The following is a 20,650-nucleotide window of genomic DNA, read 5'->3' as shown; positions in this document are numbered from 1 at the left end:
CATATTTTTGTTCTCATTTTCAAATAATGCCTGGCTCTCTTAAGATACTCAAAATACATGAAATGTCTAACGTAAAACTTACAGTTTGGAAATTTAATCCTCAAGGAAACCCAGAGTTTGCCACCCGAGTCTTGTTTATTAAGATTTTTTAATGACAATTCTAACCACTTAGTAGCAACACATTGCCTTGAAAAGAGGCCCTGCTGGTCATCTGGAAGAATCTGGGAAGGAGTAGAGCTCCGATGTAGCCACAGAGCTGCGTCAGCTGAATGGGGTCCAGTGCCCTTAGCTGAGCCCTAATCCCATTCACTGGCAACCTCAGCTATCTCCTGTCTGAGCAAGAGGCTGACCTTCCCAGGTTTCTCACCTAGGAGGGGCTCTGGGCTTCTCCCTCATCCCCTGCTGGACCCGAGGGACCTGGTAGTGGGGCTGGGACAAGCCAGCCCTCGGCAGGGAAGGCATAGGCCGCTTGGGTGGCCATGGCATAGACGGTCTGTGCCTGGGTGCGCAGATGCTCCCGGAGCTGGGTGAGCAGGATGTACTTCTCCCAGCTCAGCGAGAAAGGAAGCTGCTGGTTCTGCAGCAGAACGATGTTCTGATAAATGGCCTCAGACATGGTGCGAAGGGAAGTCACCAGGCTTTTCCGAAGCAGAGGAGGTGTCTGGACTCCTGAGGACCGTGATCTGGGACTCTTGCTGTGCCCAGTGCGCCTTCTCTGGGCTCTCCTATGATGGGCACTTCCAGTCTCTTTGCTGTCACCACTTTGGTCAGTATCAGAGACCTTTCCGATCTTTCCCGAAGTCACACTGCACATCTCTTCTAGAGAGGCCCCTGCAAAGGAAGCTTGTGGGTGAGAGACCTGCCAGATCAAGTCCCAGGGGATCTTCATTCCCAGGTCTCAGCCAGTGCCCTCAGGGGAGCCCCACAGCTATCCTGCTCCTTTCAAGCCCTTTTATTTCTATGTGACCACACTTATTCTACATCCCCAAATGCTCCCTGAATCCCAGAACCACCAAGGTGGCTCTCCAAAACCACCAAGCAAACGCTCTCCTGCCCACATGCTGGATGTTCCCCACTTTTCCTTCTGTGCACCTCTGGCCCCCAAAGTAACCTCCTACCTGCTGTCTTGCCGAGGCTGTCCCTGGAACTGCTTTTCCTCTTCCCGGAGCTCTCCCAGTCAGAGCAGCTTTCTGCTTCTGCAGATAAAGTGTGAGTTTCAGTGACTGCTCACTTCCCCGCCATTCCTAGAGTTCAGGATCTATCTGCAAGTTTCTAGCTGCCCCAGAGCAGCACCCAGTTCACTGCCCAGAGAGACAGATACCCATATCCTGTCCCTCTTTCCCCTCAAAGTAAAATCTTACCTGAGAGATTGCAGCTATTTCTGTCTTTGCGTTTCCTCTTCTTACAATTCTCTTCCTCATTTGTCTTGGCCTCTGACCCTGGACAAAAAGAAGGAGTTTAGGTGACCGGCCTCCCTCAAGGCACACAGAACCCCCTGTCTGTGGACAATTCTCTCCATCAACTAGTCAGAATTTGTGGGCAACTCTCTTGACTGAGGGTGTGCGGCCAATGGCAAGTGTGACATGAACACCAAGGTTCCAGAGGGTCATTGCCACACTTCCTCAAGCACCCTGAAGGCCAGGTAATGTTTTCTACCACCTGTGTCAAAATAAAAGCCAACTGGAGACAAAAATGCTGGGTTTCACCCTGAATGGTGTGGCTCAGTTGGTGGGAGTGGCCTCCCATAAACTGCAAGGTTGTGGGTTTGATTCCTGGTCAGGGCACATGCCTGGGTTGAGGTCTCAATCGGGGCACATAAGAGAGGCAACCAATCAATGCTTTTCTCTCACATCCATGTTTCTCTCCCCCTTCCTTTCCCTCTCTCTAATCAATAAGCATGTCCTCAGGTGAAAATAAAACAAAAATAAATTTAAAAATCAATCAATTAGTAAAAATGTTATTTCGTCTTTATGATCTCCCTTTGAGGTATGTATTATTACAAACCACACAAACAAATAGGTAAATAATATGGGCTTCCCTGATCTCAAACCTCTCTCCAGCCTCCACACAGCCCATTCTTCCCTCGTCTTTGGATGCCATTCTCTCTTAACTGGGAAGAATCCTTACCTTCTTCTCCTAATAGTTTCTGATCCACATCTGAGTGCCTTTCTTCAAAGAAGTTCTTTTGGGAGGGAAGCTGCTCAGTGGCACTTTGGATGGAGGGGCTCTGGGAGTCTGAGTTTTCTGTTCCCGAATCCATCCTGGAGCCCAAGTGAAAGACCCTCCCTGTGACACATCCAGAACCAGAAGTGAGAGTTGGCCCGATTTGCCTGCCTTTTATGAGCCACGCACAGGGTGTGGCTCACTCCTATTGGCTGAAAGGCATTCACTTCCTGTTACTCATTAGAGATTCAGGTAGGCTAAACATAGATAGGAATGTAGCTGATTGTGTTTGTCAACAAAAGGTCTCTGCCGCAAAAATTGTGCCAACAGGGGTTTCCAATATGGGGTTTCCAATAAACCATAGAGCGTTATTATAAATGCAGTGTTATTCCTGTAGGGTTCCCACTTGCAGTGTTTTGTCATTTTTAGATAGAGTGTGAGGACTTTCATATGCCCTAGCTCCTCCCAGCGACCCTCCCAACTGATTATGTTTCCTTAAAGTTCCAGTTAGTCTTCATCGAAAAGTTGACTCAGCAATCGATTGAAGTACAATATTAAGAATTCGTAAAGGTGGACTCAGATGGCAGGGACACTGTGCAGGGGTCTGGAGGCTCAGTCTGTGGCATTTCCCTCAAATGCATAGTGTGTGAGATGCCTCTGGAAGCAATGGTTGCAATGGTTTTAAAACTCTGGTTTTAAATGTGTGCCCAGTTAGCTGTTAGGAGTGCTTCTTAGGAGTGCTGTTGCTTCTCAAAGTTCAGGTTGAACTGCAGATCCCCGCACAGATAAGGAAAGACTATTGCAGGGTCCTGACATAGACTCAAAAACAGATAGCAAAGCTGGGAAGCTGAGGGATTGAAAGGCTGAGAATTCCTCCCCATCTTGATTCTGGCCCACAATCCACCCAGAATTATTCAAGACCCTGACCAGAATTCTTCTGCTTCTTCCACCATGAAACGAAAAGTGAGGGCTGCTCAAATGTACCTGGATAACAGGCTAATCAGGAGGATAACTTTTATATCCATAAAATGCATCTATTTTCACAAGCCTTCTCTATGATAATTTCATCCTATAGAGGACACAGAAGAGGTATATTTCAAGAAATAAGTGTTTACCAGACCCATTATGCAAGTGATGTATTTCTTTTTCATACCTGCCGTTGTGTTTTTAAAGACTAGATTTTACTGTAGGAAAGGTACAAGCCAATTTTATATATGAATATATCTGACAAATATCAGGTATTGATATACAAGTGAAACCATCAATAACCTCAAAATAATTACTTATAAATATAGTTTCTCAGTAATAATATTTTTAAGCTTTGAAGATGGATATTTTAAACATCCCCACGTTGTACAGAACAAAGCATCCCTCTCTTTACTCCTGAGACCACTTTGCGAAGTGCGCCAGCATTCCGCCGGTCTGGGGTTGTGCCATCCAATCAAATCTTCACCTTGGGGTGGGGGTTGGGTGAGGACTGGAACTGGAAAACTTTAATGCAAATCTTAGAATTATGTATTTCTCTAAAAAATAAGTTGGGAGCCATAAAATTTATTTTTAATAAATTATTCTTCAAGTATATATATATATGGAAGACAACAAAGACTTGCAGGCTATTATAACTCAAAATTAGTTTTGGGTTTTTTTTTTATATTATCTAATACCCAGTACATATTTGCATTCTCTCAAATTAACCAAACACATTTTAAGTTATTTATTGTAGCATTAGAACTGACCAAGTCTGTCTGAAAAGATAATTTAAGACCCACCGAAAAGCAGAAGGATATAATTGCAATCTTCATTACTCAGAAGGAAATTGTGTCCACGACATATAAAGGTTAATTAATACTCTCTCAAAACAAAAAGTACACAATTCAAAATAAATTGAAAAATAATTTTAAAGAAATTTTACATGTTAGTAAAGTTTTGTGGTGAATAACAATGATAGGGGACTCGCGGGTTGGAAGAGTTTAATTTAAATAATCGCTAATAAGCTTAGTAATCAATGCCAGTAAAAGCCCTTGTTCCAGGAGCTGAAGGTATGACCCACCCTGACTCCAGCAGACTGTAAACAGTTCCACCTTTTTGCCTCAGGAGGACTGCAAGCAGTGAAGATGGTATCTGAGCCATCACACTCCAGGGTGAGAGGACCACTGCCCAGGGCGAGAATACTGCAGTTTTTAATCCAATTAACATTTCCCCGAATTCCAAACTCTTGCCTACACTTTGTTCTCCTTATGAAAAGGGCCATTTTAAAATGGAATGTAAGATGGTCTGTTAGGGTATGAACCCGCCATCTTCTCAGATCGCCGGCCACCTGAATAAAGCTCCCATAAAGACTCAATCCCCGTCTCTGCTTATTGGGTTCGGTATGTGACAGGCAGTACAAATGCTGGTCTTTTCCGGTTGCATATTTTGGTGACTCCACTGGGACAGACTTTGGGACTCTTCAGTAAGTGTGGGTATTGGGCAAGGAGTCCCATTGGCTGCCTGGGCTGAGAGGCCTCAGAGTTTGTGTTTGGAGATTCCCAAGCAGCTGCCAAGTGATTTCACTTGGGCACCCTCCCCCTCACTCCCAGTACTTCTCGTCATTTATCATGTTTGATTGAATCATTGCACTTTCTGGTTCAGGTTAAAATCCCAGGTCACAATTTAGGTCATCTGGTTAAGGTACCATCTGGTTTACTGAGCTCTGTCTGGTAGAATGGGGGTGGAAAGCCTCTGTTCTGGAAAACAGCCCACTGGGGCGAGTTCTGGCTAATTGGTTGACCTATGCTTATAAACGTATGACTGGAGCGAATGTGGTTTTATTGTAATACTATTGTTCAGCTTATGTGTTGTCTGATCTAGACTCAGGAGAGCGCTGGCCACTGAATTGGTCTTTAAATTACTGTATCATACTGTAACTAGAGTTGTTTTGTCAAAAATCAGGGAAGTGGGAGAAAATGTGCTACCTAGAAGGGGTTGTGTGTGTGTGTGTGTGTGTGTGTGTGTGTGTGTGTGTGTAGTTTACATGATAAAGATACAGAGTAAAAAAAGAAGTTAATGGTTCAGAGAAGGGAGAATTTGCATGTGAAAAATAGTAGAGGCTCAGAGGAGAGGGACCAGGGAGATCTAGATATTATGACTGCTTCGAGCATGATCAGACTTCCTAGGCCTCTCCAGCTCGGGGGACCTACTCAGCTGAGGGAACTGGGGAAAGTGCGCCTGAACTGGTGCCGCCATCTTGAACCCATCCGGGAACCAAATTCGGTGGAGGAAAAGCCCCTACTGGGGCAGGGCAATATCCTTTGCGGAGACTTCCAGTGGGAGGAGGGCCAGAGGGCCAGCCTGCTGGATATTATTGGGCACATACTCCGTTTCTACATCAGATTTGTGAAACTGGAAAAACTCAAACCCTTCTTATAAGGATGATCCTGCTAAAATGACAGATTTGGTTGCAACAGTTTTGTCACTCATCCTCTCAATTGGGCAGACATGCAAGCCTCATTAAATCCTTTGCTTATGGGGAATGAGTGATGGATAAGGCAAACGAAGAGGCTTGGGGCGTGCACCAAGAAAATCCAGATGGGGCTCTTGACCCTACCATGGTAATACCTTTAACCAAGCCCAACTGGGACCCTATGGGAATGGCCTTCCTCTCTTAGAGCATTGTAAGACATGCCTTCTTGAGGGAATGAGGAGTGGCGTCCCTGAGCAGAAAAGTCTGAATGTGGTGCAGACAGTGCAACAAAAGTCCACAGAGGACCCCTCCCAACACCAGGAAACAGGTAAGAGGATTCCTGGGAATACTGCTGCATTTGGATTCCAAACTTTGGGCTCACTGCTAATCCACTGTGTGAGGCTCTGAGGGGACCAGAATATAGCCCTTTAGAATGGACAAAGGAGTGCACTCAGGCTTTTGAGTCCCTGAAGGCCCACCTGGCTTCTGCACCGGCCTTGGGGCTTCCAAACGTACTGAAGCCCTTTCAATGATACGTGTGTGGGAGACAGGGCGTTGCCCTAGGATTCCTCACCCAAATGCTTAGTGACATTTCACACCCCATCACATACTTGTCAAGGAAACTAGATCACACTGTCCAGGAGTGGCCAGCTTGCTTGACAGCTGTGGTAGCCACCTGTGAGCTCTTACAGGCAGCTGAAAAGTTTTCCTCAGGACAGCCTATCACCATTTAAGCACCCCACCAAGTGTTGAGCCTGCTGGAGCAAAAGGGAAATTTGCGGCTCACTGCTGGAAGAATGGGCAGGTACAGAGCCATTCCTTTCGACAATCCCAACATCTCCCTCAAAACTGTAAGTAAGTCAAACCCTGCCTCTCTTTTCCCGGTGCCTGACTCGGCCATGCTAATACATGACTGTGCTGAGATAACTGGTGAAGTGTATTCTAGCAGAATTGATGTACAGGACCATCCTCCAGAAGAAGCAGACCAGACCGTCTATGCAGATGGAAGCAGTTACAGGGACAAAGGAAACAGAGAGGCTGGGCACTCATTTGTGACTCTTGAAGGAGTAGTAGAGGCCAAGGCCTTGCCACCAGGAACCTCTGCTAAGAAAGCCAGACTGATTGCATTGACCAGGGCACTGGAATTGTTGCACAAAAGGAGAGTGAATGTGTATATCAACTCAAGGTAAGCTTTCCTAATTTTGCATGTATATGGTTCCCTCTGGAAGGAAAAAGAAGTGTTAGCCTCTGATAAAAAGGAGAACAAGCATGCAACAGAAACTTTAAAATTATTAGAGGCTGTTCAGGTGCCTTTACAGGTGGCAGCTATGCACTGCCTGGGGCAGCAGAAAGAGGACAGTGAAGCAGCTAGAGGAAATCATCTGGCTGATCGAGCAGCAAAAGAGGCTGCTGAAGGAATGTTTATAATGCCTTTGGTACCTGTTCTGGGCTTGTCACAATTTGACCCTGAATCTTCAACTGCAGACTTAGAGAAAGATGAGGGTTGGGCTTTTGATGAAGAAGGTCCTGATAGTGGGTGGAGAAAGAATAAGAAAGGAGTTACACACACTGCTTCCTGAACATTTAGTAGAGCCTGTCATGAAGCATTTGCGTGAGGCCACACACTATGGAAAGGACTCATTAACCGCTTATGTCAAACTGTGGCTCACAGGTTTGGAATTTCCAAAGCCTTATGAAAAGTAATTGCTAGAAGTGTTGTGTGCCAGAACAAGCCCAGAACAGATCCCCATCAAAGGAGAAAAAGAAAGCAATACCAAGGACAGTGCCCACTTAAGGACTTAAGGACTTTACTCAGATGCCAAGGGTCTGAGAGTGGAAATATTTGCAGTCTTTGCTGCCACTTTTTTCAGGATGGGTGGAAGCCTATCCCACTAGAACAGAGAAATCCCTGGAGGCAGTGAAAGACTTACTGAAGGCAATAATCCCTCGCTTTGGCCTCCCTGGCAGCATCCAGAGTGATAACGGGACTGCTTTCATTTCAGGAATTACACAGAAGGTTAGTAAATTTTTAGGAATCAAGTGGAGACTCCACACAGCATGAAGACCTCAGGACTCTGGGAAGGCAGAGAAGAGGAATCACACCTTGAGGAAAAATATAGCCAAGCTGTGTCAAGAAACTCATCTCCCCTGGGATCAAGCTTTGCCTATTGCCCTGCTCAGCATAAGGGTGGCTCCTTGACGTGGCATTCAATTGAGTCCCCACGAACTCGTGTACAGGGACCACTTCAGGCTATGACTGGGGTGGGAGAAATGTATATAGATCAAGAAGTGAAGGTAAAGAAATACGTACAACATTTAAGTGAGACCTGAGCTATAATGAATGACCTTGCTTGTATTAGGGACCTGTCCCCTAGAGGCTTGCTGCATTCCTTTGAGCCTGCAGACAAGGTGCTACTCAAGACGTGAATGACTGCATCTCCAGAAAGCCAACTAGGAGAAAAGGGAACTGGACCTTGGGACATACTCCTCACAACCCCGCCCATGGTGAAGCTGGCAGGAAATAAATCCTTGGACTCATCGCACCAGAATAAAGAAAGCACTGGAGGAACAATGGACCACCGAACCTCAAGAAGACCTGAAAGTCAGTCATCTTCGAAAACAACAACTTAACGTTTTTTTCTTTACCTCTTGTTTAGCCCCTTGTTATGGACAACTTATTCCTTTCAAACGAGATGCAAATATTTGGGTATATTTAGCGAAAAAGGTCCTAAACATTTCTGACTTTTGTCTTGCAGGAGGAACTTACACTGAACAAACTTTCACTTCATGTCTTGTAGGTGTCTGTACTCCCTTGGAAAGCCTTAGAAATTACACTGTGCTTGCCCTTGTCAATAAGGAAATGACCTACTTAGACACTTATAATAGGGGACCGATGGTGACTATAAGGGACAGGGAAATGTTTTCCTTCAAGGTCACTAATGTAGCCCCAGCTACAGAGAGTGTAACTTTTGTCAGCTGTACTAAAAACTGCTTTGTGCTCTCAGCAGGTGTGAAGATGAATTGCCCACAAGATGGTTTCTGATCCGTGGAAGGACCCTGCTGTTCCAACCTATCTGATCTTATAGAAATAAAATATTTTAAAACTAATGGTGGGGGAATAATAGGGGGCTCAAGAGCTGGAAAATTTTAATTTAGGTAATTGCTAATAAGCTTAGTAATCAGTGCAGGTAAAAGCTATTGTGGCAGGCCTATGTGATGGGGCCCCTACCTAGTTCAGAGGGGTATAGGTATGCAATCACACGTGAGGACATGGCTGTTGGACTTTTAGTTGTTTACTCCACACCGCACCCACATCAGAAAACAGGAATTGCTGTGTTGGAGCTGTTATGTGCTTCCTATGGTCGACCCCTAGTCATTGAAAGTGACCAGGGGATGCATTTTACTGGGCCATTGGTGCAACAATGGGCTTGAGACCTGCAGATTGACTGGAAATTCCACATAGCCTCTCACTCTCAAGCTGCCACAATGGTTGAACAGTACAATGGCCTCTTAAAGCAGAGCCTGCAAGCTGTGGCTGCCACCTCAATGCTGGGTGGCTGGGTGAAACACTCATGGACTGTCCTCTGGAATCCAAATGAGAGGAGGCAGATGGGGACCCATCCCTGGTGGAAGCACTGCTCCACCTGAGTGGTACTGCAGTCCAGCTGCAGGTACAGACAGGGGGTGCTTTGCTGAAACTGGGCATGGGAGAACAGAGGGATATTTCCTTGCCTGCACCTGAGGATCTGGAGTGAGAGCAAACAGCCACTTGGACATGGCCTTGGAAGGTAAAAGCCCATCCCCCTCGCCTCCCATATGCATTGGGTGGCTGTTGTTGCCCCTGGGGCCAAGGGGTAGAGAGAAACCTGCAAATAGTGCCCTGGGTGATTGAGACATGGCCCCCAGACACACCCAGGGTCAGCAGAACCCAAAAGGCTTTGTCACAGCAACTTTGTGATATCCCTGTGGCTCATTATGAGTTTTCCAATGTTGTTACAAGTAGATGCTGAACCTCCAGTTGAGGTGCACAAGGTATGGTATTTGCAGTCAGGAAAGCTCCCTCTGCTGACCACTGTCTTATCAGCCGGCCAGAAACTTTCTTGTAGATTGCCTGAGTGTCATGATGTGACATTATTGGAACCTATAACTGCTTGGTTTTTTTGTCCTTAGGCTGCAAAGTAACACCTTAGTGGACTAGGCACACACCAGTGCCTCAGTGGCTAATCAGTCAGTGTGCTGGGTCTGCACCGAAATCCCCTGGGCATGTCTGCTGGCCTTCCATGGTGCATCTCTCCTGTTTCTGTCTCAGACTGGACTTGGCTACAGCAGCAGTGGAACAGTGCACATCCCTTGTGGAATGCAACCTGGACTGACATCCACACTGGGGCGAAGCAGCTGTATCACCAGCCTAAGCTGTTGGTCATCTGCTCCATATGGGATGGCTCAGGGTGGATCACAGCTGAGGCTGTGGAGCTGGCTGGACCAGCTCTCCTTTGCATTGAGAACTTCGAAGAACAGGCCCAGAGGGGCTGAACTCTGACAAGTCTGTGTCAGACTTGGACATTAAAGCATGCCTGGAAGGCACAGGCGGATGTGTGGGCTGTGTTTCCCACTGGGGCCCTCTGGGTGTGTGGCTCACATGTGTGGACTTATCTGTCTGGAAATTGGACTGGCCGCTGCACCTGGGGATGGCCCTACTTGTCTGCTCGAGTTCAGAAAACTCTTGTAAGGCTGGCCAACCAATTGGGAAGCATTCAAGGCATAACACCTGGTAAAGTGTACTTCCTGGTGGTATGACCCATTAGCCAATCTTTTCTTCTCAAGCTGCTCCTATAGTCACTGAGACTGAAACAATTGCTTTGGCTTTGCATGGTGCTCGTACTTTGAATGCAACACATGATTCCTTAAGCCTCTTAAATGAGGATGTGTATCAATTTAGGAAAGTAGCTTTGCAAAATTGTATGGCCTTAAATATGCTCACTGTACCTGAAGGTGGGGTGTGTGCCGTAGCAGGGGCTGAACATGGTGTATATGTTCCTGATGTCCGTTACAACGTTAGCCAAGCTCTGCAGGCCTTAGCCTCTGAGACCCATGCCACTGAACGTTTGACAGGTGATCCCTTGCAGGAATGGTGGGCTTCCCTAACCACTGCATGGCAGTGGGTCCTTGCTGTCTTGGGCAGCAGGGCTTGTGTTTTGGTTGTTTATTGCTGTGGTTTCTCCTGCTGCTGTGGTTTATGGGTGCAGAGCTCTGCCCTCCTTGCTAAGGGACCTTTGCAGAAGACACCGTCATGTAGATTGTGTGGTGAAGCCCCAGAAGGGGTGGATGTTAGGGTAAACAGAGTCAGTCTGGAACCTCACCCAGATGTCTGGGTAACTAAGATAGGCAGTGTTCCCATGGCCTTGAGTCTGGGCCCGATAAATTGTATTTCCATAACCTTGAGTGGGCCTGCACGTGCAGAATCACGCTTGTTATACAATATCTTAGCACTCTGTCAGCTTTGTGTACATTTAGTATGTAAGGGACTTGGGGCTCCCTGCTGTACAACTTGTGGCTTGCAGCTTGCATGATCATCCACCCTTGAATAAAGGCATGTCTGGCATTGCCACAGCTCCGTGAATTTTCTTCCGTCCGTCTGAGTCCCAAGTTGACCTGCCAGACCTTGACAAGCTGCCAGACAATTGCTGATCACATTAGGAGCAATTATGTTGTGTCCAATATTTTCCTTCTGTTAGATAACACAAGGGTCTCAAGGTCTGTGTTAAGGTGGTCTGTGATACAGGCTGTGAGAGAATTCACAAAGAGAAAAAAAGTATAGAGAATAACATTTTTATTCACTCTCTGAGAAAGCAGAGAGACACAGTGTGAGGAAAACCACCACCATTGAAGGGTGGGGTCTATTAGCCTGTACAGGATTATAACTGGATTAAAAAAGGGTAGGGGAGTTGGTGTTGTGTGGCCTGAGGGCTACTGGGGCACTGTAAACTGGAACTGCACCTGGTTTCCTGGAGGCAGGGTGGGTCCTACGTTCCACTCCTGGAACAATAGCTTTTACCTGCACTGATTACTAAGCTTATTAGCAATTACCTAAATTAAAATTTTCCAGCTCTTGAGCCCCCTATTATTCCCCCACCATTAGTTTTAAAATATTTTATTTCTATAAGATCAGATAGGTTGGAACAGCAGGGTCCTTCCACGGATCAGAAACCATCTTGTGGGCAATTCATCTTCACACCTGCTGAGAGCACAAAGCAGTTTTTAGTACAGCTGACAAAAGTTACACTCTCTGTAGCTGGGGCTACATTAGTGACCTTGAAGGAAAACATTTCCCTGTCCCTTATAGTCACCATCGGTCCCCAATTATAAGTGTCTAAGTAGGTCATTTCCTTATTGACAAGGGCAAGCACAGTGTAATTTCTAAGGCTTTCCAAGGGAGTACAGACACCTACAAGACATGAAGTGAAAGTTTGTTCAGTGTAAGTTCCTCCTGCAAGACAAAAGTCAGAAATGTTTAGGACCTTTTTCGCTAAATATACCCAAATATTTGCATCTCGTTTGAAAGGAATAAGTTGTCCATAACAAGGGGCTAAACAAGAGGTAAAGAAAAAAACGTTAAGTTGTTGTTTTCGAAGATGACTGACTTTCAGGTCTTCTTGAGGTTCGGTGGTCCATTGTTCCTCCAGTGCTTTCTTTATTCTGGTGCGATGAGTCCAAGGATTTATTTCCTGCCAGCTTCACCATGGGCGGGGTTGTGAGGAGTATGTCCCAAGGTCCAGTTCCCTTTTCTCCTAGTTGGCTTTCTGGAGATGCAGTCATTCACGTCTTGAGTAGCACCTTGTCTGCAGGCTCAAAGGAATGCAGCAAGCCTCTAGGGGACAGGTCCCTAATACAAGCAAGGTCATTCATTATAGCTCAGGTCTCACTTAAATGTTGTACGTATTTCTTTACCTTCACTTCTTGATCTATATACATTTCTCCCACCCCAGTCATAGCCTGAAGTGGTCCCTGTACACGAGTTCGTGGGGACTCAATTGAATGCCACGTCAAGGAGCCACCCTTATGCTGAGCAGGGCAATAGGCAAAGCTTGATCCCAGGGGAGATGAGTTTCTTGACACAGCTTGGCTATATTTTTCCTCAAGGTGTGATTCCTCTTCTCTGCCTTCCCAGAGTCCTGAGGTCTTCATGCTGTGTGGAGTCTCCACTTGATTCCTAAAAATTTACTAACCTTCTGTGTAATTCCTGAAATGAAAGCAGTCCCGTTATCACTCTGGATGCTGCCAGGGAGGCCAAAGCGAGGGATTATTGCCTTCAGTAAGTCTTTCACTGCCTCCAGGGATTTCTCTGTTCTAGTGGGATAGGCTTCCACCCATCCTGAAAAAAGTGGCAGCAAAGACTGCAAATATTTCCACTCTCAGACCCTTGGCATCTGAGTAAAGTCCTTAAGTCCTTAAGTGGGCACTGTCCTTGGTATTGCTTTCTTTTTCTCCTTTGATGGGGATCTGTTCTGGGCTTGTTCTGGCACACAACACTTCTAGCAATTACTTTTCATAAGGCTTTGGAAATTCCAAACCTGTGAGCCACAGTTTGACATAAGCGGTTAATGAGTCCTTTCCATAGTGTGTGGCCTCACGCAAATGCTTCATGACAGGCTCTACTAAATGTTCAGGAAGCAGTGTGTGTAACTCCTTTCTTATTCTTTCTCCACCCACTATCAGGACCTTCTTCATCAAAAGCCCAACCCTCATCTTTCTCTAAGTCTGCAGTTGAAGATTCAGGGTCAAATTGTGACAAGCCCAGAACAGGTACCAAAGGCATTATAAACATTCCTTCAGCAGCCTCTTTTGCTGCTCGATCAGCCAGATGATTTCCTCTAGCTGCTTCACTGTCCTCTTTCTGCTGCCCCAGGCAGTGCATAGCTGCCACCTGTAAAGGCACCTGAACAGCCTCTAATAATTTTAAAGTTTCTGTTGCATGCTTGTTCTCCTTTTTATCAGAGGCTAACACTTCTTTTTCCTTCCAGAGGGAACCATATACATGCAAAATTAGGAAAGCTTACCTTGAGTTGATATACACATTCACTCTCCTTTTGTGCAACAATTCCAGTGCCCTGGTCAATGCAATCAGTCTGGCTTTCTTAGCAGAGGTTCCTGGTGGCAAGGCCTTGGCCTCTACTACTCCTTCAAGAGTCACAAATGAGTGCCCAGCCTCTCTGTTTCCTTTGTCCCTGTAACTGCTTCCATCTGCATAGACGGTCTGGTCTGCTTCTTCTGGAGGATGGTCCTGTACATCAATTCTGCTAGAATACACTTCACCAGTTATCTCAGCACAGTCATGTATTAGCATGGCCGAGTCAGGCACCGGGAAAAGAGAGGCAGGGTTTGACTTACTTACAGTTTTGAGGGAGATGTTGGGATTGTCGAAAGGAATGGCTCTGTACCTGCCCATTCTTCCAGCAGTGAGCCGCAAATTTCCCTTTTGCTCCAGCAGGCTCAACACTTGGTGGGGTGCTTAAATGGTGATAGGCTGTCCTGAGGAAAACTTTTCAGCTGCCTGTAAGAGCTCACAGGTGGCTACCACAGCTGTCAAGCAAGCTGGCCACTCCTGGACAGTGTGATCTAGTTTCCTTGACAAGTATGTGATGGGGTGTGAAATGTCACTAAGCATTTGGGTGAGGAATCCTAGGGCAACGCCCTGTCTCCCACACACGTATCATTGAAAGGGCTTCAGTACGTTTGGAAGCCCCAAGGCCGGTGCAGAAGCCAGGTGGGCCTTCAGGGACTCAAAAGCCTGAGTGCACTCCTTTGTCCATTCTAAAGGGCTATATTCTGGTCCCCTCAGAGCCTCACACAGTGGATTAGCAGTGAGCCCAAAGTTTGGAATCCAAATGCAGCAGTATTCCCAGGAATCCTCTTACCTGTTTCCTGGTGTTGGGAGGGGTCCTCTGTGGACTTTTGTTGCACTGTCTGCACCACATTCAGACTTTTCTGCTCAGGGACGCCACTCCTCATTCCCTCAAGAAGGCATGTCTTACAATGCTCTAAGAGAGGAAGGCCATTCCCATAGGGTCCCAGTTGGGCTTGGTTAAAGGTATTACCATGGTAGGGTCAAGAGCCCCATCTGGATTTTCTTGGTGCACGCCCCAAGCCTCTTCGTTTGCCTTATCCATCACTCATTCCCCATAAGCAAAGGATTTAATGAGGCTTGCATGTCTGCCCAATTGAGAGGATGAGTGACAAAACTGTTGCAACCAAATCTGTCATTTTAGCAGGATCATCCTTATAAGAAGGGTTTGAGTTTTTCCAGTTTCACAAATCTGATGTAGAAACGGAGTATGTGCCCAATAATATCCAGCAGGCTGGCCCTCTGGCCCTCCTCCCACTGGAAGTCTCCGCAAAGGATATTGCCCTGCCCCAGTAGGGGCTTTTCCTCCACCGAATTTGGTTCCCGGATGGGTTCAAGATGGCGGCACCAGTTCAGGCGCACTTTCCCCAGTTCCCTCAGCTGAGTAGGTCCCCCGAGCTGGAGAGGCCTAGGAAGTCTGATCATGCTCGAAGCAGTCATAATATCTAGATCTCCCTGGTCCCTCTCCTCTGAGCCTCTACTATTTTTCACATGCAAATTCTCCCTTCTCTGAACCATTAACTTCTTTTTTTACTCTGTATCTTTATCATGTAAACTACACACACACACACACACACACACACACACACACACACACAACCCCTTCTAGGTAGCACATTTTCTCCCACTTCCCTGATTTTTGACAAAACAACTCTAGTTACAGTATGATACAGTAATTTAAAGACCAATTCAGTGGCCAGCGCTCTCCTGAGTCTAGATCAGACAACACATAAGCTGAACAATAGTATTACAATAAAACCACATTCGCTCCAGTCATACGTTTATAAGCATAGGTCAACCAATTAGCCAGAACTCGCCCCAGTGGGCTGTTTTCCAGAACAGAGGCTTTCCACCCCCATTCTACCAGACAGAGCTCAGTAAACCAGATGGTACCTTAACCAGATGACCTAAATTGTGACCTGGGATTTTAACCTGAACCAGAAAGTGCAATGATTCAATCAAACATGATAAATGACGAGAAGTACTGGGAGTGAGGGGGAGGGTGCCCAAGTGAAATCACTTGGCAGCTGCTTGGGAATCTCCAAACACAAACTCTGAGGCCTCTCAGCCCAGGCAGCCAATGGGACTCCTTGCCCAATACCCACACTTACTGAAGAGTCCCAAAGTCTGTCCCAGTGGAGTCACCAAAATATGCAACCGGAAAAGACCAGCATTTGTACTGCCTGTCACATACCGAACCCAATAAGCAGAGACGGGGATTGAGTCTTTATGGGAGCTTTATTCAGGTGGCCGGCGATCTGAGAAGATGGCGGGTTCATACCCTAACAGACCATCTTACATTCCATTTTAAAATGGCCCTTTTCATAAGGAGAACAAAGTGTAGGCAAGAGTTTGGAATTCGGGGAAATGTTAATTGGATTAAAAACTGCAGTATTCTCGCCCTGGGCAGTGGTCCTCTCACCCTGGAGTGTGATGGCTCAGATACCATCTTCACTGCTTGCAGTCCTCCTGAGGCAAAAAGGTGGAACTGTTTACAGTCTGCTGGAGTCAGGGTGGGTCATACCTTCAGCTCCTGGAACAAGGGCTTTTACTGGCATTGATTACTAAGCTTATTAGCGATTATTTAAATTAAACTCTTCCAACCCGCGAGTCCCCTATCATTGTTATTCACCACAAAACTTTACTAACATGTAAAATTTCTTTAAAATTATTTTTCAATTTATTTTGAATTGTGTACTTTTTGTTTTGAGAGAGTATTAATTAACCTTTATATGTCGTGGACACAATTTCCTTCTGAGTAATGAAGATTGCAATTATATCCTTCTGCTTTTCGGTGGGTCTTAAATTATCTTTTCAGACAGACTTGGTCAGTTCTAATGCTACAATAAATAACTTAAAATGTGTTTGGTTAATTTGAGAGAATGCAAATATGTACTGGGTATTAGATAATATAAAAAAAAAAAACCCAAAACTAATTTTGAGTTATAATAGCCTGCAAGTCTTTGTTGTCTTCCATATATATATATACTTGAAGAATAATTTATTAAAAATAAATTTTATGGCTCCCAACTTATTTTTTAGAGAAATACATAATTCTAAGATTTGCATTAAAGTTTTCCAGTTCCAGTCCTCACCCAACCCCCACCCCAAGGTGAAGATTTGATTGGATGGCACAACCCCAGACCGGCGGAATGCTGGCGCACTTCGCAAAGTGGTCTCAGGAGTAAAGAGAGGGATGCTTTGTTCTGTACAACGTGGGGATGTTTAAAATATCCATCTTCAAAGCTTAAAAATATTATTACTGAGAAACTATATTTATAAGTAATTATTTTGAGGTTATTGATGGTTTCACTTGTATATCAATACCTGATATTTGTCAGATATATTCATATATAAAATTGGCTTGTACCTTTCCTACAGTAAAATCTAGTCTTTAAAAACACAACGGCAGGTATGAAAAAGAAATACATCACTTGCATAATGGGTCTGGTAAACACTTATTTCTTGAAATATACCTCTTCTGTGTCCTCTATAGGATGAAATTATCATAGAGAAGGCTTGTGAAAATAGATGCATTTTATGGATATAAAAGTTATCCTCCTGATTAGCCTGTTATCCAGGTACATTTGAGCAGCCCTCACTTTTCGTTTCATGGTGGAAGAAGCAGAAGAATTCTGGTCAGGGTCTTGAATAATTCTGGGTGGATTGTGGGCCAGAATCAAGATGGGGAGGAATTCTCAGCCTTTCAATCCCTCAGCTTCCCAGCTTTGCTATCTGTTTTTGAGTCTATGTCAGGACCCTGCAATAGTCTTTCCTTATCTGTGCGGGGATCTGCAGTTCAACCTGAACTTTGAGAAGCAACAGCACTCCTAAGAAGCACTCCTAACAGCTAACTGGGCACACATTTAAAACCAGAGTTTTAAAACCATTGCAACCATTGCTTCCAGAGGCATCTCACACACTATGCATTTGAGGGAAATGCCACAGACTGAGCCTCCAGACCCCTGCACAGTGTCCCTGCCATCTGAGTCCACCTTTACGAATTCTTAATATTGTACTTCAATCGATTGCTGAGTCAACTTTTCGATGAAGACTAACTGGAACTTTAAGGAAACATAATCAGTTGGGAGGGTCGCTGGGAGGAGCTAGGGCATATGAAAGTCCTCACACTCTATCTAAAAATGACAAAACACTGCAAGTGGGAACCCTACAGGAATAACACTGCATTTATAATAACGCTCTATGGTTTATTGGAAACCCCATATTGGAAACCCCTGTTGGCACAATTTTTGCGGCAGAGACCTTTTGTTGACAAACACAATCAGCTACATTCCTATCTATGTTTAGCCTACCTGAATCTCTAATGAGTAACAGGAAGTGAATGCCTTTCAGCCAATAGGAGTGAGCCACACCCTGTGCGTGGCTCATAAAAGGCAGGCAAATCGGGCCAACTCTCACTTCTGGTTCTGGATGTGTCACAGGGAGGGTCTTTCACTTGGGCTCCAGGATGGATTCGGGAACAGAAAACTCAGACTCCCAGAGCCCCTCCATCCAAAGTGCCACTGAGCAGCTTCCCTCCCAAAAGAACTTCTTTGAAGAAAGGCACTCAGATGTGGATCAGAAACTATTAGGAGAAGAAGGTAAGGATTCTTCCCAGTTAAGAGAGAATGGCATCCAAAGACGAGGGAAGAATGGGCTGTGTGGAGGCTGGAGAGAGGTTTGAGATCAGGGAAGCCCATATTATTTACCTATTTGTTTGTGTGGTTTGTAATAATACATACCTCAAAGGGAGATCATAAAGACGAAATAACATTTTTACTAATTGATTGATTTTTAAATTTATTTTTGTTTTATTTTCACCTGAGGACATGCTTATTGATTAGAGAGAGGGAAAGGAAGGGGGAGAGAAACATGGATGTGAGAGAAAAGCATTGATTGGTTGCCTCTCTTATGTGCCCCGATTGAGACCTCAACCCAGGCATGTGCCCTGACCAGGAATCAAACCCACAACCTTGCAGTTTATGGGAGGCCACTCCCACCAACTGAGCCACACCATTCAGGGTGAAACCCAGCATTTTTGTCTCCAGTTGGCTTTTATTTTGACACAGGTGGTAGAAAACATTACCTGGCCTTCAGGGTGCTTGAGGAAGTGTGGCAATGACCCTCTGGAACCTTGGTGTTCATGTCACACTTGCCATTGGCCGCACACCCTCAGTCAAGAGAGTTGCCCACAAATTCTGACTAGTTGATGGAGAGAATTGTCCACAGACAGGGGGTTCTGTGTGCCTTGAGGGAGGCCGGTCACCTAAACTCCTTCTTTTTGTCCAGGGTCAGAGGCCAAGACAAATGAGGAAGAGAATTGTAAGAAGAGGAAACGCAAAGACAGAAATAGCTGCAATCTCTCAGGTAAGATTTTACTTTGAGGGGAAAGAGGGACAGGATATGGGTATCTGTCTCTCTGGGCAGTGAACTGGGTGCTGCTCTGGGGCAGCTAGAAACTTGCAGATAGATCCTGAACTCTAGGAATGGCGGGGAAGTGAGCAGTCACTGAAACTCACACTTTATCTGCAGAAGCAGAAAGCTGCTCTGACTGGGAGAGCTCCGGGAAGAGGAAAAGCAGTTCCAGGGACAGCCTCGGCAAGACAGCAGGTAGGAGGTTACTTTGGGGGCCAGAGGTGCACAGAAGGAAAAGTGGGGAACATCCAGCATGTGGGCAGGAGAGCGTTTGCTTGGTGGTTTTGGAGAGCCACCTTGGTGGTTCTGGGATTCAGGGAGCATTTGGGGATGTAGAATAAGTGTGGTCACATAGAAATAAAAGGGCTTGAAAGGAGCAGGATAGCTGTGGGGCTCCCCTGAGGGCACTGGCTGAGACCTGGGAATGAAGATCCCCTGGGACTTGATCTGGCAGGTCTCTCACCCACAAGCTTCCTTTGCAGGGGCCTCTCTAGAAGAGATGTGCAGTGTGACTTCGGGAAAGATCGGAAAGGTCTCTGATACTGACCAAAGTGGTGACAGCAAAGAGACTGGAAGTGCCCATCATAGGAGAGCCCAGAGAAGGCGCACTGGGCACAGCAAGAGTCCCAGATCACGGTCCTCAGGAGTCCAGACACCTCCTCTGCTTCGGAAAAGCCTGGTGACTTCCCTTCGCACCATGTCTGAGGCCATTTATCAGAACATCGTTCTGCTGCAGAACCAGCAGCTTCCTTTCTCGCTGAGCTGGGAGAAGTACATCCTGCTCACCCAGCTCCGGGAGCATCTGCGCACCCAGGCACAGACCGTCTATGCCATGGCCACCCAAGCGGCCTATGCCTTCCCTGCCGAGGGCTGGCTTGTCCCAGCCCCACTACCAGGTCCCTCGGGTCCAGCAGGGGATGAGGGAGAAGCCCAGAGCCCCTCCTAGGTGAGAAACCTGGGAAGGTCAGCCTCTTGCTCAGACAGGAGATAGCTGAGGTTGCCAGTGAATGGGATTAGGGCTCAGCTAAGGGCACTGGACCCCATTCAGCTGACGCAGCTCTGTGGCTACATCGGAGCTCTACTCCTTCCCAGATTCTTCCAGATGACCAGCAGGGCCTCTTTTCAAGGCAATGTGTTGCTACTAAGTGGTTAGAATTGTCATTAAAAAATCTTAATAAACAAGACTCGGGTGGCAAACTCTGGGTTTCCTTGAGGATTAAATTTCCAAACTGTAAGTTTTACGTTAGACATTTCATGTATTTTGAGTATCTTAAGAGAGCCAGGCATTATTTGAAAATGAGAACAAAAATATGGGTGGAATTCTTATGTTTGTGTATTTTCAAGTGCAGCAAAGAATATATTTTTCTGTCCTCCTCGAATTCTAAAATGCACGAATAATAAGTATGGTCGTTTACTTAAGATATTTTATTTTATTTTATTTTATTTTATTTTATATAGCATTTTATTTGCATTTCACACTGGCTCATAAAACAAATGCATGTAGCTTA

At 45.8% G+C, this 20,650-nt stretch overlaps 2 protein-coding genes across 2 annotated transcripts; one reads left to right on the top strand and one right to left on the bottom strand.

Moving 5' to 3' along the window:
- On the bottom strand, nt 1–844 carry LOC114511274 (protein FRG2-like). The gene has a single exon (XM_036012718.1). It carries the CDS (start codon nt 812–814, stop codon nt 368–370), a length of 447 nt encoding a protein of 148 aa, XP_035868611.1. The 5' UTR covers nt 815–844; the 3' UTR covers nt 1–367.
- Nucleotides 845–18,120: 17,276 nt separating this feature from the next.
- On the top strand, nt 18,121–20,310 carry LOC114511273 (protein FRG2-like). Its single transcript, XM_036012764.1, has 3 exons — nt 18,121–18,394; nt 19,017–19,094; nt 19,559–20,310. The coding sequence occupies exons 1-3, from the start codon at nt 18,196–18,198 to the stop codon at nt 20,086–20,088; spliced, it is 807 nt and encodes a 268-aa protein (XP_035868657.1). The 5' UTR covers nt 18,121–18,195; the 3' UTR covers nt 20,089–20,310.
- Nucleotides 20,311–20,650: the final 340 nt, after the last annotated feature.

The sequence above is a fragment of the Phyllostomus discolor genome, chromosome 12 (assembly GCF_004126475.2).
Source record: "Phyllostomus discolor isolate MPI-MPIP mPhyDis1 chromosome 12, mPhyDis1.pri.v3, whole genome shotgun sequence".
NCBI classification, from domain to species: Eukaryota; Metazoa; Chordata; class Mammalia; order Chiroptera; family Phyllostomidae; genus Phyllostomus; species Phyllostomus discolor.
This window is presented reverse-complemented; position numbering and strand designations above follow the sequence as displayed.